At 43.8% G+C, this 14,526-nt stretch overlaps 3 protein-coding genes across 4 annotated transcripts in view; 2 read left to right on the top strand and 1 right to left on the bottom strand.

The window, feature by feature from the left end:
• Positions 1–272: 272 nt before the first annotated feature.
• Positions 273–5,206, bottom strand: bod1 (biorientation of chromosomes in cell division 1). The gene is made up of 4 exons (XM_080780142.1): positions 4,845–5,206; positions 3,931–4,055; positions 3,167–3,384; positions 273–768 (listed from the first exon to the last, which is right to left on the bottom strand). The coding sequence occupies exons 1-3, from the start codon at positions 5,010–5,012 to the stop codon at positions 3,168–3,170; spliced, it is 510 nt and encodes a 169-aa protein (XP_080636268.1). The 5' UTR covers positions 5,013–5,206; the 3' UTR covers positions 273–768; position 3,167.
• Positions 5,207–5,380: 174 nt separating this feature from the next.
• On the top strand, positions 5,381–12,059 carry htatsf1 (HIV-1 Tat specific factor 1). The gene is made up of 10 exons (XM_080780139.1): positions 5,381–5,454; positions 6,954–7,121; positions 8,236–8,437; positions 8,922–8,969; positions 9,312–9,466; positions 9,800–9,963; positions 10,112–10,208; positions 10,295–10,384; positions 10,493–10,630; positions 11,549–12,059. The coding sequence occupies exons 2-10, from the start codon at positions 6,954–6,956 to the stop codon at positions 11,840–11,842; spliced, it is 1,356 nt and encodes a 451-aa protein (XP_080636265.1). The 5' UTR covers positions 5,381–5,454; the 3' UTR covers positions 11,843–12,059.
• A 1,695-nt stretch (positions 12,060–13,754) lies between these two features.
• rad50 (RAD50 homolog, double strand break repair protein) overlaps positions 13,755–14,526 on the top strand; it is a 39,695-nt gene continuing 38,923 nt past the window's right edge. For both annotated transcript variants that reach the window (XR_013965126.1, XM_080779806.1), the window contains exon 1: positions 13,755–13,853. The gene's annotated coding sequence lies outside the window, so the exon portion shown is untranslated. The remainder of the gene's footprint in view (positions 13,854–14,526) is intronic.

Below are 14,526 nucleotides of genomic sequence, written 5' to 3'. Positions count from 1 at the left end.
CCGGGGGGCAAACCCAGGACCTTTAGATTCCCAGACAGCCTCTCTACCCACTCTGCTATCCAGTGTGTTAAACCAAGTTTAACCCTAGCATCTGGGGGGAATTCTGGGGGGAAATGCAGATCTACAAGCTCACAAGCATGACATAAGCTTGTGAGCGGGGGCAGGCTGTTTATTTCCTACAGCTTTAAGTACAAAGATCTGAACTAACCCTAAACTAAAGATATGGCATTTCTGCATGTTTCAATTATCACATGGTCACCACACTGCACTCTGCAATGTTAATATTATTAACATTTAATGAAAACTTTTCAAAATCAACACAATACAATTAATAAATCGTTACAAAAAAACATTACAAAATTAACATGTCTCATTTGTCACATTTGACATACAGACTGAAAAGCTTGTATAAACTAGTAACAAAAAGAATTTCAAAACAAATCCCAATGTATCTAACAAACAAGTCATTAATCTATAGCGGAGCTGTGCAACAGCAGCATGCTGCTGGCTGAGCTTGATGCTCTGCATCAGGAGTGGTGATGATCCATGCCGACTTCTCACTCTATAACCCTGTGGCATCTCACAGACAGGGCTGCCTGAAAATATCTTGCACTGCCCACTTCAGTCTCAGAAACATCCTCTACAAATGGCTTGTTAACACAAGCTCACAGCCTCGTCATTCTCCCACCATCATCAATGCTGCCATGGCCCCTGAGGCTAACCTGGCTCTGGAACGTTGCTTGGAGACCAGATTAACAGCCGGTGTACCTGTGGCAAATGGACAGAGAAGAGACTTTCTCTTATTTTTGCGGAGGCAATAGATAAGAGGGTATGTGCATGCATAAACCTAGTTTAACCTAGTTTAATGCAATCAGATAGGACTTTTCTGTTTGGATGTATGGGCTGTCACGGCCAGAAGGTAGTCAATCAGTAGGCATTCCTGCACAACTTCCGGGTATGATGATGATGCTGTGACAGCTGTTGGCTGTTTTGATTATGTTTGATTAATGATGATCAATATATATATAGAGCTGATGCTATCATATCTATATATATATTTATTAGTAGGCTTGTTTAGCAGGTACTAGGTTATAGGAGGAGCGCCTATTATGTTGCCTGGTACTGGTTGTTGCTTCTGTCCCCTGCAGGTGCTGAGCATTGTTGTCCCTAATGTGTTGCCGTCCTGAGGAGGGCCTGGCTTGGAGACTGATCAGCCCTCGGATTGGTCCTGTGGCAGCTCAGGCCTTGCTTCCTGGACTATAAAGCTCACTCTCTGTCTGGACTTCGGGTGGGAACACTGCTGCGTGTGGTGTGGGAGCACTCCAGCGTGTGGCCTTCCCTCCAGCCGACTGCTTATGTGTTTCATGTCAGGTTTAGTTGTAGTTCCATTTGTCTGTGTGTTAGGTTGTGTCGTTTGTTCATCAGTCATGTAAGTCATTCCATAATTCTGTCCACCATTTTGTCATGCACTAAGCCACTTTGTAGCAAGGCTGGGAAAGGCTCAGGGTGCCTTCTCCCAACTCCGATCCATCTGGAAATCCAAAAAATATAGCCTCAAAACAAAGATGCTCATATACAACAGCAATGTCAAGTCTGTTCTGCTGTATGGATCTGAGAGCTGGAGAGTGGTCAAGACAGACACAAGGAAAATAGAAGTGTTCCACAACAGATGCCTAAGACGTATATGTCAGATCTTTTGGCCAAATAAAATATCCAACAATGAACTGTACAAACAAACAGGGAGCCGGAGCATTACCAAGGACATTACACACAGACTACTGAGATGGCTAGGTCATGTATTGAGGATGGAGCAGGACTGCATCACAAAGGTGGCCTTAAGATGGACACCACCAGGCAAAAGAAAACCTGGGAGGCCCAAGACCACCTGGCACAGAACTGTGACACAGGAGCTGGAATAGATGAATCTGTCCTGGGGAGAGGCGCAACATGCTGCCAGGGATCGAATGAAATGGAGAGTGCTCATTGAAGCCTTATGTCCAATTGGGGACGAAGAGGAGTAAGTACCGGTAAGTAAGCCACTTTGTAACTTATTCTGAATTGAGTATTAAAGCAAATACTCTTATGAGCCGTGTTGTTCTTTCATACATGTTACGGGCAGTAAAACCCCTAGACTTGAACCGTTTCGTAACATATGCCACGCATATACCCAATAGGTGTGCCGATGGTGCAATGCATGTACAAGCCAGTACTGTCATTCTCAAGACAGACTGTTGAAAAGAGGGTGCCGTTTTCCTTTTGTTTTGCAGATGCGTTTCCACTTCCCAGATTGAGACAGTTGGACGTGTGGCTTGACACATAATGCCTATGTCAGCTTCCTCTAACAAAACCTATCCAGGTTTGTGCTCACTCTGCCTCTACTATAGTTGCCAATACTGTCTGTGATGTAGAAGTATATACAAAAGTACAATGCATCCAAAGAATATTCAATTGTCTGAACCTGATTTTTTTTCCCTTTAATAAAATTATATTCATCCTTCTGATGACAATTAGGAATAGTGCTTCTGGGAGGGACTGCGTTTATGATTTAGGTCCGCAAACATGTAAGTTACAATGACACCACACAAAACAATGTTTTTCATATGAACTATAATCAGGATATGCATGTAGATTCATCAGCAGAAGAGGGCGGCCATGAAGGCCTCCAAAACCTGTGTCCTGTTTCTGTAGCGTGACACTATAGAGGCCCACTGGAGGCGGATGCAGAACACAGCTCGGGATTTCAGTTTCCTCACCACTTAATTCAGTGGCTTCACAGTAGTGACTAAACTAAATCTATATTTGAGGCGGCCATAGCTGAATGGGAAACAGGAGGTCATTGGTTTGCGTCCAGGCCTCGGCTATGTGTCAAAGTGTCCCTGACTGAGCAAGACACTTTAACCCCTAACTGCTCCCCGGGCACTGCACTCACTGCTCCAGATACTTAGGATGGGTTAAATGCCAAGAACACATGTCACTGTGTGTATATACAAACATACAGGGGGCATACATCCTTGGAGTTGAAAGGGGAGTTCTCCTACGATGGTGCCTAGGTTTCCTTTCTAAGCGTCAATGTTGTCAAGGTTTAATGTATTCTATGTTCGGGGCATGAATCATGCTACTGACGCTCAGGGCTATCTTGAGATCAAGTTACCCAGCTTGAACTGACCTCAGGGGGTTTGGGGGACTGTTGCTGGTGGGACCTCTGGCTGTTCTGGCTGTTCGGAGAGTACAGGATTAGAGCTGGCTGCCGGGGCCTCCTCCTTCTTCTCCCCCGAAAGGAAGTCATGGATGGCGGTCTCGATGTGCGGCCTGAATGTGTGATTCAGCTTGGGGTCCACCACCTGAGTGATGATCCTGTCAACACCAGACTCCATCATACCTGATCTGAACACACACACACACACACACACACACACACACACACACGGTATGGGTTAGCGCCCCAGCCTGTGTCCTCCGTGAGGAGGAAGCCCAACAACCCTTGGTGAGGCAGGAACAACAAACCCGAACTTCCTTTCCCCTCAAACCGATTTGTCTCAATAAAAGCTGCAGGCTACGAGAGCTTTTATTGTTATTCTTCCGGTTTGAGGGAAAAGGAAGTTCGTGTTTGTTGTTCCTGCCTGTCGACTACAAAACAATACTACAACATGACGTAACGAAATCATCCACTCCCGAGCGGATCATATACTGAAATGAAACAGAGACCAGGCTTTCCTCCGAGGTGGTGGAAAGCCTGGTGGGCGAGGTTAGATTGAGGGTAGCTACTGGGACATAAATCGGGACTTGATCACCCCGGCTGGGTCGCCTGAGTGAGGGGTATGATGTTGGAAGACCCGAAACACTGTTGACCTCAGGATCACTGAGGATATGTCCCAGGTGTATCCATGCAATGTATTTTAGTTATAAATTATATTAAAAACCAATACTCACTTTATGACACTTTGCCTCAGTCCGTTCCTCATTTGGTTCTTGTTGATGGACGGGTTCCAGTCCTGTGTGCTCAGGTGTGTGGCGACAAAGTTGTCAACTTTCTGCCGCAGGTTCTGATAGGCAGGCTGGGAACACAGTGACACAACAGTGGTTACTAACTTACTACTGGGGCCTGAGTACTGTCTAAACTAAAGTAACTAAGGGTATTTCTATTTCACTTTAAGACACTGGGATCATGTTAAAGTCTACTTGGGCTTGTGGGTTTTAAGATGCTTGATTCAATATTTAGATAGTTAGAGACTCATTGAAAACACATTCCTGCGTCTGTGATTGATATCTTGCTACACTAATTGAAAGGGGGGTCAACTGCTTAAACGTTCACCTTTGTTCGCCTTGCATCCATGCAAACGTCATAATTACCGTACAGTTTGCATTTGAATTAAATACTATGTTATTAACATTTCAATGTGATACAAATTATGGTACATCACATTTTAGGCCACTCCCCTATCCACTGCACACACACGTAGGGCGCAGCAGCACAGTATGGTACACTTTACAGTGCCGTGCAGTATGGTACAGTACTGTACAGTACAGCATGGTCCAGTACAGTATGGCACAATACAGTACAGCACAGTAGCCTACTGTACAGTACAGTACGGTACGAGGGAGATTACTTTTTCATGTGATCAAACTCAAACTGTTGATGAATATGGCACGGTCTACTCTACAACTCGTTGACTGGAGTCTGCCATGGGTTCACTGTTCCAGGGCTAACTCTAGACCAAATCTCTTCACCGAAAATAGCCGACATACGGTGTATAGCTTGTATATATAAGCAATTTAGCCGACTGTCCGCCAAAGGAATGATGTGATGTGGTAGCAGTACAGTAGCCTTATACTAGCCAGCCTACCTTGGTATCCACGTCTGCCAGGCAGTCTCGTCGGAACTCGTCGAAAAGACCTCGGTTCTTCAGATGTTCCACGATCATATTGATGAGTTGCGGGTCGCCAGGCGGGAGGCTCTCCAGCGCCGCGCCGACACCACCGGCCATGCCGCCGCTGTTGCTCCCCTCCGCCATGACGAGGAGCCGCTGATAGTGATAATCTGTTGTGTTTAGTTATATATGGCTGATCTGTTCTGCTTTGTTGCTGCTGGCTTCTGCTGCTCAGTATTTACGGTTTTGTTTTCCTTCGGTTTGTTTGATTTCGCGAGCGAGGTCAAGCAAGAAGACTTCAGTACGGAAGTAAAACCGAGTCACCCCGATTTGTGTAAAGAGCCCGCCTACTGTATCCACAGTTACACGCACACACACCCCCACGCACACGCACACACACACACACACACGCACACACACACACACGCACGCACACACACACACACACACACACACACACACACACACACACGTCTTGTAAGGGTCACGCATGCGCACTCCAGGACCATCAGATCAGTGCTAGTGGGATTGCAAGTAAGCAGCAGTGTGTATTCTATTCATTCAGGTGGCACCGCGCTGCATAAAGGTACTGTCTGTTAGCTTACTGCTAGTTCAAATGTCTTACTAAAACTCCACTAATAATACAACCATCTCCGAGACTGACTCTCAATAACTAACTAAATAAACTAGCAACGTCGTCCCATGATGTGCATAGAATTTGGCGGCCACTGTTAACGTTATGCTAACGTTATGCTAACGCTAGTACACCGATCGTAGCGTGTGCAACTGCAACTCGAGCCACAGTTTAGCAGCATGGATAACGTTTGTTGTTGTTATTATTATTATGGCCATGTTTAGCCTGCTAATGTTAGGTCCAAGTGTTGGTGAATTTATCTGGCTGGCTCCTCTCACTGGCAGACTGCACAGTGTGTTCTTCTAGACTGAGCTATCTGATGAATCTATGAATTATGATCCACCCTCCCTGGGGTACTTCGTTGCCAGGGTGTGAGGGGCACCTTTATTTAGAAACATAACAGAGTTTATGATATGTTTTTGCATTCTTTCTGTCTAACCGTACGTAGTGCCTTGTTACCCCCCCTGGTTGAATTATGTAATATTAATATCGGTTATGTATTATGTAATAACAGTATGAACTATGAAACGCTCAGTTGAGACCCAGTGGCACAATAGCCTTGGCTTGGATCAAGAATGTCAGATGTATTTGATCGATTTTGACATGTGACAGACAGTCTTGAATTAATCATGGCTAGTGTCAGAAGTGAACATATGCCTAATTATTTATTTCTTTCTTCTTTTACTTATCCTAATTGTATTTTTGATCGGCCCTGGACTCACTCTTTATTACTGTGTTACACAGTCACTGCTGTTGCTGTTATGTGCTATGACTACCTGGATTCTTCCCTGCCCCCTTAGAGTACTTTGGAGAGATGCTCTGAAATCTCAATCAGTGCCATATCATTGTGATTTTTGGCATATCCAGATTATAAGATTGTTTTTATTTGTTTAAGGCTGAAAAGAGAATACACATGAAAACCACATTCCTAGGTGGATTCAATCAGCATTCTGATTTCTTTCGTTTCATGGTTACCACGGGAACCAAAACCAATGCAGATAGGTCGGTGGAGGATGCCTGTCTGCATACACAAATCTGATCTGATGACTTGCAAATAAATGTATGAACAGTCAGTCCTAAAGATCGGATTTGAGGAGGGAGCCTGCAGTCTGAAATAAGAATTGGATTGTTGCATGGCAGTGTGTCTGGAGGACCAGAGTGTAGAGTAGGAGAGTAGCGACACACTTTGATCTCGCCACAAAGCGGGTTCCAAACATTGCTCCTATGGCTGGAACTATCCCATGGAGATAGAATGAGCACTTCCGCATTCCATTGTTACAATGGGAGTCACGTTAGACAGTATATTACTCTGGTCTCTTTGTGATGAAGGGTCACTACTAACCACACTGATCACGGCTGCCTGCTTGTCCCAGTCAAGTGAAACATTGTTAACGTTGTCATTTGTCATTAATATTCAATAACCCATGTGACATGTCATTGTGTGGTTGTAGATGAGCGGCGGCGACCCTGACAAGAACAAGGAGTTTGTGGAGCAGCTGCGGTTGCAGCAGCTCTATGGTGGGCGACCGGAGGACGGCACAGACCCATACACCTTCACCGATCCAGAGGATGGAACTGTGTACGACTGGGACCATGACAAGAAGGCCTGGTTCCCTAAAGTATGAGAGGCACTCTTGTCACTCAGCCACCCACTAAAACGTCATTCCTAAGCGCCTAGGTCCCTAGGATCTCGATAGTGGTGCAAAAGTGAATCAAACTATTTAATCAGTTTAATCGCTTATAAAAATATCACACCCGTGTGAAGTGCGAAGTGATGGGTGCAGCGCCCCTCACTTCGCACCCCGGGCGCTCTTATCATCATACGTCATCTCATTCTGGCCAGTTACAATTTGCGTCCTCACTCTTGTCTTCAATGTTTGTGTTTACACAGACCCTCAAAGCTGGACATTGGCGGTGCTAGCGCCCCTCAAAAAATAACATATTCTAATAGCTGATCTACAAGCTCACCACACGAGTGAATTTGTAGATTTGGGCTATTTAGTATTTGCTATGTTTGCCTGACACCATTGTGCGACAAAGCATACAGTAGTGGTGGTTAATCAGACTAATTGATTAATTATTCTTTCATCAATTTGCTGATTTATTTAAAAATAATATTATTCCCCCAAATTGTGCTTCCTCATTATAAAGTAATCAATAGAGTAATCGCTAAAAATAAACCTTGTGAGCTGCCTTTGTGCAACATAGTTATTCAGGTCTCTTTATTCTGTGCACAATCATGGCATTCTACTACTATGGTGAACATTTCTATTATCTCATCTCACTCAGAGTAATTCTACCATTCTCTCTGTAATCACAATATTCTGCTAATGTGATGGTCTTCTTTTAAAGCAATTGCATACAGCAACCTGATTGTTGGGTGTGTAACAGTGTCAGAGATTAGATTACATTTTAATAAGGTTAGTAGTAAGTCTAGTAACAGCATTTAATTAGGTCATGTAAGTATAGTTTGGTTAGGTTTCTCTGTGAGCAGCAGCAGACTGCTCACAGAGGAACTTGTCAACTATTAGTTGCTTAGAATGTTTATGCACCAGCAGGACGTGAAGCTAATGTAATTGCAGCTGTTATGAGTTGCTCTGGATGTATAGTGTCAGCTCAAGGCAATTTACAAAGCAAATGTGTTTGAGGCAGCTCACTTGACTTCCTGACATGTCTAGAGACTGGTGGTTCTTGGAGCTAGTTGGTTTAACAGACATGCCTGCCATCCTCCAGATAACGGAGGACTTCATTGCAGCCTACCAGGCCAACTATGGCTTCACAAAGGATGGAGAGCCAGATGCCAACGCCGCGTTGACGAGCAGTGCTGAAACGGCACCCCACGGTCCGGACGGCAAGGAGAGCCCCGATTCAGTGCAGTCCCAGAATGCAGCCAAAGAAGACAAGCAGAAAGGAGAAAAGAGGAAGCCAGAACCAGGTACCGTGCCGTCTGCATGTTTGCGATCACAGATTCACAGTAGGCTAGGGTACTGCTGTACCTACAATAGCTGTGATATTACATACATTTCATGTATTCCAAATACATGAAATTAAACCAAATTAATTCTCTGCCCCCATAGCGGGCGGAGAATGTTGTCCGTGAGCAGCTTGTGGAAACGTTTTTATTTTATTTAACTAAACACACATTTTCTGCCAGAATTTTCAAATGGATATGAAACTAGAGGACAATATATGACTCCAAGCCGCAGTCATTTATTAATGGATGAGTACACATACAGCACTGAGAAGTTTACAGAGCTGGGCATGAGAGCAATCTATGGCTGTGTATTTTGAATACATGAAATTAATGTGATATCACAACCATACTAGGGCTAGGGTACGTACTGCATGTGCTTGCTATGGTTTTAATAGGATTGCTTGATAAATAATTAAGATTAAATACATCTTTGTTTCCTGTGCAGGATGGTTTGATGTGGACAACGATAAGAACACCAATGTCTATGTGTCAGGTTAGTGCTGCCTCGCCCCGATCATACGTTGACTTTATTCTGCTGAAAATAACTTAGGGGTGGGCGATATGGAAAAATATAATATGATATTCTTTTCAAGCAGTATCACGACGCACACTATTATCACGAAGATTTTCTCATGTGGTGATCAAATTCAATTAATACGGTTATTGTGTCAGTGTAACCACTTTCAGCCTAGCGACTGTATTTTTTGCATATCGTTATTGCAAAAATGTTACCCCAAATCTCCCTAATTCTTCTAAAATAGCAAAAATAACTAGCAGATCTGCAAGTTATTATGGGGTCAGCCAACCTCCCGTCCTCCTTTCTCCCTCCTTCCAGGGCTGCCGCCAGACACCAGCACTGAGGAGTTTGCGGAGATGATGTCTAAGTGTGGCATTGTCATGCGTGACCCCATCACAGAAGAGTACAAAGTCAAGCTCTACAAAGACCGAGAGGGCAACCTGAAGGGAGACGGCCTCTGCTGCTACCTCAAGGTCTGTTGTCTTTCTGCCTGTCTCGAGGGAAGCATGTGTGCCTCGGTCCCTGTGGGCAGATTGGGCACCTACCCACGCACAAACAAATGTACACACCAACACAGCATCCCTCTGTCATTTTTAGCTGTACCAGAATGTATGGTAATTGGTCACTTCAGTTAATACTCATTAACCGGGTGACTATTCTTAGTTGCGCACCAAAATAGCTGACCTACTGAGGACCTGCTATTTTTGGTATGTGACACGGTGCTCAACCAAGTATTACTCAGTTTTTTGCTGCTGTATTAAAAGCTTTTCTATGGACTATGTATTGTATGCGTGTGGTCTGTGCAGAAGGAGTCAGTGGCCCTGGCTTTGCGTCTGATCGATGATTCAGTGGTGCGAGGGTACCAGCTCCATGTCGAGGCAGCCCGCTTTGAGTTGAAGGGCGATTACGACGCCAGCAAGAAGAAGAAGAAGAACAAGGAGTACAAGAAGAAGTTACAGCAACAACAGAAGTAATTCCTGTTCCCTGTTTCATATTTATACCATTGGCTGTTCGCTGTTTATGATTGGCTGTTTAACACTTGCTTTTCATGGTTATATACTAAGATACTTGGTTGCCGCTCACATCTCTCTCTGTGTGTTTGTGTGTGCGCGCAACAGGCAGCTGGACTGGCGGCCAGAGAAAAAGGGAGAAGTGAGGAAGAGGAACGAGAAAGTTGTTATTATCCAGAATATGTTTCATCCCAGCGACTTTGAGGTAGGAGGCGACCCACACATGTATTGCAATGACACCCCTAGCTGTTTGTCTGTGTGTTGTATTCATGCCTCTGTTGATCTCTGTAGGAAGACCCACTGGTGCTGAATGAGTACCGTGACGATCTGAGAACGGAGTGTGAGAAGTTTGGACCCGTCAAGAAGGTCATCATCTTCGATGTGAGTTCAAGGTCAACTCTTTCATCACATTTTTCAAATGTGAATGCAAGTAGAAATTAAATACTGATCTCTTTCTAGAGTTTATGAATTAGTCGGTGTGTGTTGCAGAGACACCCAGATGGCGTGGCTTCAGTAGCGTTTAAGGAACCAGATAACGCTGATGCCTGCCTGCTAACACTGCATGGACGCTGGTTTGGAGGCAGGAAGCTCTCCGCGACGCTCTGGGACGGAACCACCGATTACCAGGTACTACAACTCGGGCTGTGTTCTTCTCGTATGATTTCAAGACTTTGTTTTAATCACTGCCACTGGGGCAGCAGTGGCTCAGGGGTAGAGTGGCCGGTAGAGCGGCCGGTAGGGAACCATGAGGTTCCCAGTTCTATCCCTAAGTGTCCTTGAGCAAGACTCTGAACCCCCGAATTGCACCCGATGAGCAGGTTGGTGCCTTGCATGGTTTCCTCTGCCATCGGTGTATGAATGTGTGTGTGTGTGTGTGAATGGGTGAATGTAATGCACAATCTGTGTAGAGCGCTTTAGATAAAAGCACTATATAAAATAGTACCAATATAAATGCACCATTCACCATTTACTTTAACCGTGGCATTATTCCCAATTTGGGGAATATTGTAGGTGACAAAATAACATAAAACGGGCAATTAAAAAAATAGATTTAGAAAATAGATTTCTGTCCCACTCACAAACACTGAGGAGGCAGTTGCGTACCTGCAGCGAGCACTGAACCTGGGACGTTTCACTAACCACTAGGGCCACCCCGTCACCAAAAGTAGCAACATTTAAAATCTTTGAATGAAAAACGCATGAGTCTGCAAGAACCTTTTATATTGTTATCATGTTAATTAATCACTGAACAGAAAAAGTCATTCAAGTTTCATTTAAGAAATGGAGGTATATTATAGATTTGTGTGTGAGTTTACGTGTACTTACTTTCCTTGTGACGACCAAATGTGCCCAAACACACTTAGCACGTACTGTATATTGGTAGAATTTGAGAAATACACATTGTGAGGACAATTTTCCTGGTCCTCCCAAGAGAAGACATTATTTTTGCCAAAATGTATGACGACATGGCTGTGGTTGTTACATAAGGTCCAATTCTATTCTCTCTCTGTGTGTGTGTGTGTGTGTGTGTGTGTGTGTGTGCAGGTGGAGGAAACCACACGTGAACGTGAGGAGCGGTTGAAAGGCTGGTCTACCTTCCTGGGGGACAAGGAGGGGCAGAAGCCGGCCTCCTCCACCACCACCACCGACCCAGCACAGACCACCAGCACCACAGCCCCGACCCCGGACCCTCCGGACAAGACAGAACCGGCGCAGGAACAAGAGGCAGAGACGCCCAGCCAGCCCGCACAAGTTCAAGCACAGCCCGCAGCGCAAGAGGAAGACGACGTAGGCTCCACAGACAGCAGTATGGCAGGAAGTGATGATGAGGCGGCTTAAGTTTGATTTACGCTTCATCAGATGACGGTGGTGTATAAATTAGACGTTAGACTGCCCCCCAGCCAGACCTTTACATCTCTTTGTCAACTCATGAGGACAGCCCTGCCTGAAAGAGAATTGAACTGCTGCAAAACTCCTTGTGGAGTAGTCTTGAGAGAAGAAACTGCACTGTGGGATGTTTTGTAATTTGTGTAATGGAATAAAATGTGTCTCCCCCCTGACCTTAGATCATTTACAAACACCTGATTATATATCTGTAGATGTGATCTAACTTAATACCAGATTTTTATGTACTTAAGTACTTCTTTCTTTTTAATACATTAGTCCACAGCACTACATCTCAGAGGCAAACATGTTCTACTCTTACCTTGCAGATTTAGATTATTATTAATACAAAAGTTAACAAAACATAGATTGAGGATAATGTATTATTAATATTATAGGTTAAGAAAGCTACCCAGTCAGCAGCAAACTTTCAAAATCGGCATCACCATACCAGCTACAACATTAAAACGTGTAACGTAAAGGTAATAGTATTATTACTAATTGCAATGGAACACATCTTGTCAAATTATGCAAAATTAGCACTTTTACTTTAGGAGAACTGTAAGTGTATTTGTCATGCCTGTACTTGTTACTCACTATTTTGAATACAGAAGGACTTTAATTTGCAACAGAGATTTTCTAAAATGGTGGTATTGCTACTAAAAAAAAAAAAAAACTGATTTCCAGTTGCACTAACTACTAATCAAATCATATGATTTGTTGAAAATGCAGTTCTGACCAGTGATAGGCCTATTGCCTTTTTAAAAGAGCTGTGCAGCACAGCAGAATTGGATGACGGTACAGTAGAAACAGTGGAACCACAAATGACCATGAATCCATCAATGACCACATTACATTATTTGTCAGTGATGGGTCACCTACACGTGCGTGTGAGAGAGTCTCACTACACCGTAGTGTGTAATGGTGATGACGCCGGGACAACGCTCCACATGTCCCAAACTTCTCCCTTCTGGCTTCAAAACTATGGAATGCACTTCCCATTGCAATCAGAACCGCAGACTCACTCCCAATCTTCCGCCGTAGTCTGAAAACCCACGTCTTCAGACTCAAGATTCCATCTTAGCCTGTAGCAATTGCCCTAGCCTCGACGAGTCCGACGACCTTACAGGCGTATGCAAAGGCTCAATCAACTTAAGTAATTTAAATAGCATTTTATGTAGACAGTCTATAGTGTATAATATGCATAGTTTAATTAATCATTATATAGATATTCCATCATTAGACCTTAGAGTATGGTTCTTAGCTTACGTATTATTCTTGATTATTATCTATGTATTTGATGTATTACCCATTACCATACAGTTGTTCTTGCTTACTGTAAGTCACTCACTTTTAAGAGTGTCTGCTAAATTAGTACTAAAATTGTAAATTGCATGACCCTATGGTCATCACCATGCACCATTTTTGCCGGCACGGACATACAAATGAGTGGACATGTATTTCCAGAAATGCAAAGAGCCTGCCAGTGGTTCCTTGAAGGTGGTCTATAAATCTGAGTGTACAAATGGGTACATGTGGACTCCTGATGTACCATAGTAAATCAGTGTCCTACTGTCCTCAATATTCTGAAGAAACCCTGGAGACTGACATTCAGTACCTGGCCTTATTCTTATCAAAATAAGAACAGAACATATATTAGGTTGTGGAAATACTAAAGCTAACATGCCCCGGACAAAGACAAGTATTTGCCAGGGACACCGTGTGTCCGTGTACGGACATATTGATGATGACCAGTGCACATGCACACTTAACTAGTAAAAACAGTGGTATTTTGGCATAGAATAGAATAGATCAACCTGAATTTTATTTTGGCGCTCAACCGGAAGTCTTTGTGGAGCCGTCTACTGCTGTTTTGTCTTGTGTGTGTTGGTCATAGAGGAGGGTGTTGGAGACTGGAGTGGACGCCGAAACAACACAACACGGAGAAAGACTTGTTTCATAAAAGGTATTATCGATTCAAATGAACTATCGTGCTATTTATGTCCCTCTTCGCAGTTACAGTTATCTACATTAAAGCAAATAGCTATTGAAACGCAGTACTCGAGTCGTGGTTTATGTTTAGCTAGTGATTCATTTATTAAATAGCAGATTGATAAGCAAGCTTACAAGGCGTCGCGGGTGACATGACAGACCGTTTTTGATATTGAAAAGCTTTTCTCTGCGATGGGAAACGTCACAGATTCCCACATTTTGTGTAAAATCTATTTTTTTGGCCAGAAAACGAAATATAATACCAGTATGTCTATTGTGGACCAGGCGGATATTATAATTATTTACTCAAGTGCGCCACCTACAGATCTGATCAATAGCATTTCTGCCGAAGCTACCATGTCCACGAGTTTCCCCTCTGGCGGACATAATTTCATTTTCTGCCCAAAAAGTGGATTTTACACAAAAGGTGAAGACTGTTCCCACCGCTGAGTGAGAATAATACTTTACGCCACAAAACTGCCTTTGTTTCGGCGAGAAGCTAAATAGTTGTATTTATTTTTTACTACAGTCTAGGCACAATGCTCTTGTGCAGAGCGCTTGCTGACGCTACGGACCAGAGCTAACGTGCTTTTAGTGAGCAATGATGATAAACACGGGTGCTAATGATTATCATTAATCATTAGCAC

Source organism: Protomyctophum bolini (genome assembly GCF_963924005.1).
Source record: "Protomyctophum bolini genome assembly, chromosome: 13".
In the NCBI taxonomy this organism is placed as follows: Eukaryota; Metazoa; Chordata; class Actinopteri; order Myctophiformes; family Myctophidae; genus Protomyctophum; species Protomyctophum bolini.
The sequence above is the reverse complement of the archived record's forward strand: the minus strand, read 5'-3'. Positions and strand labels throughout refer to the sequence as shown.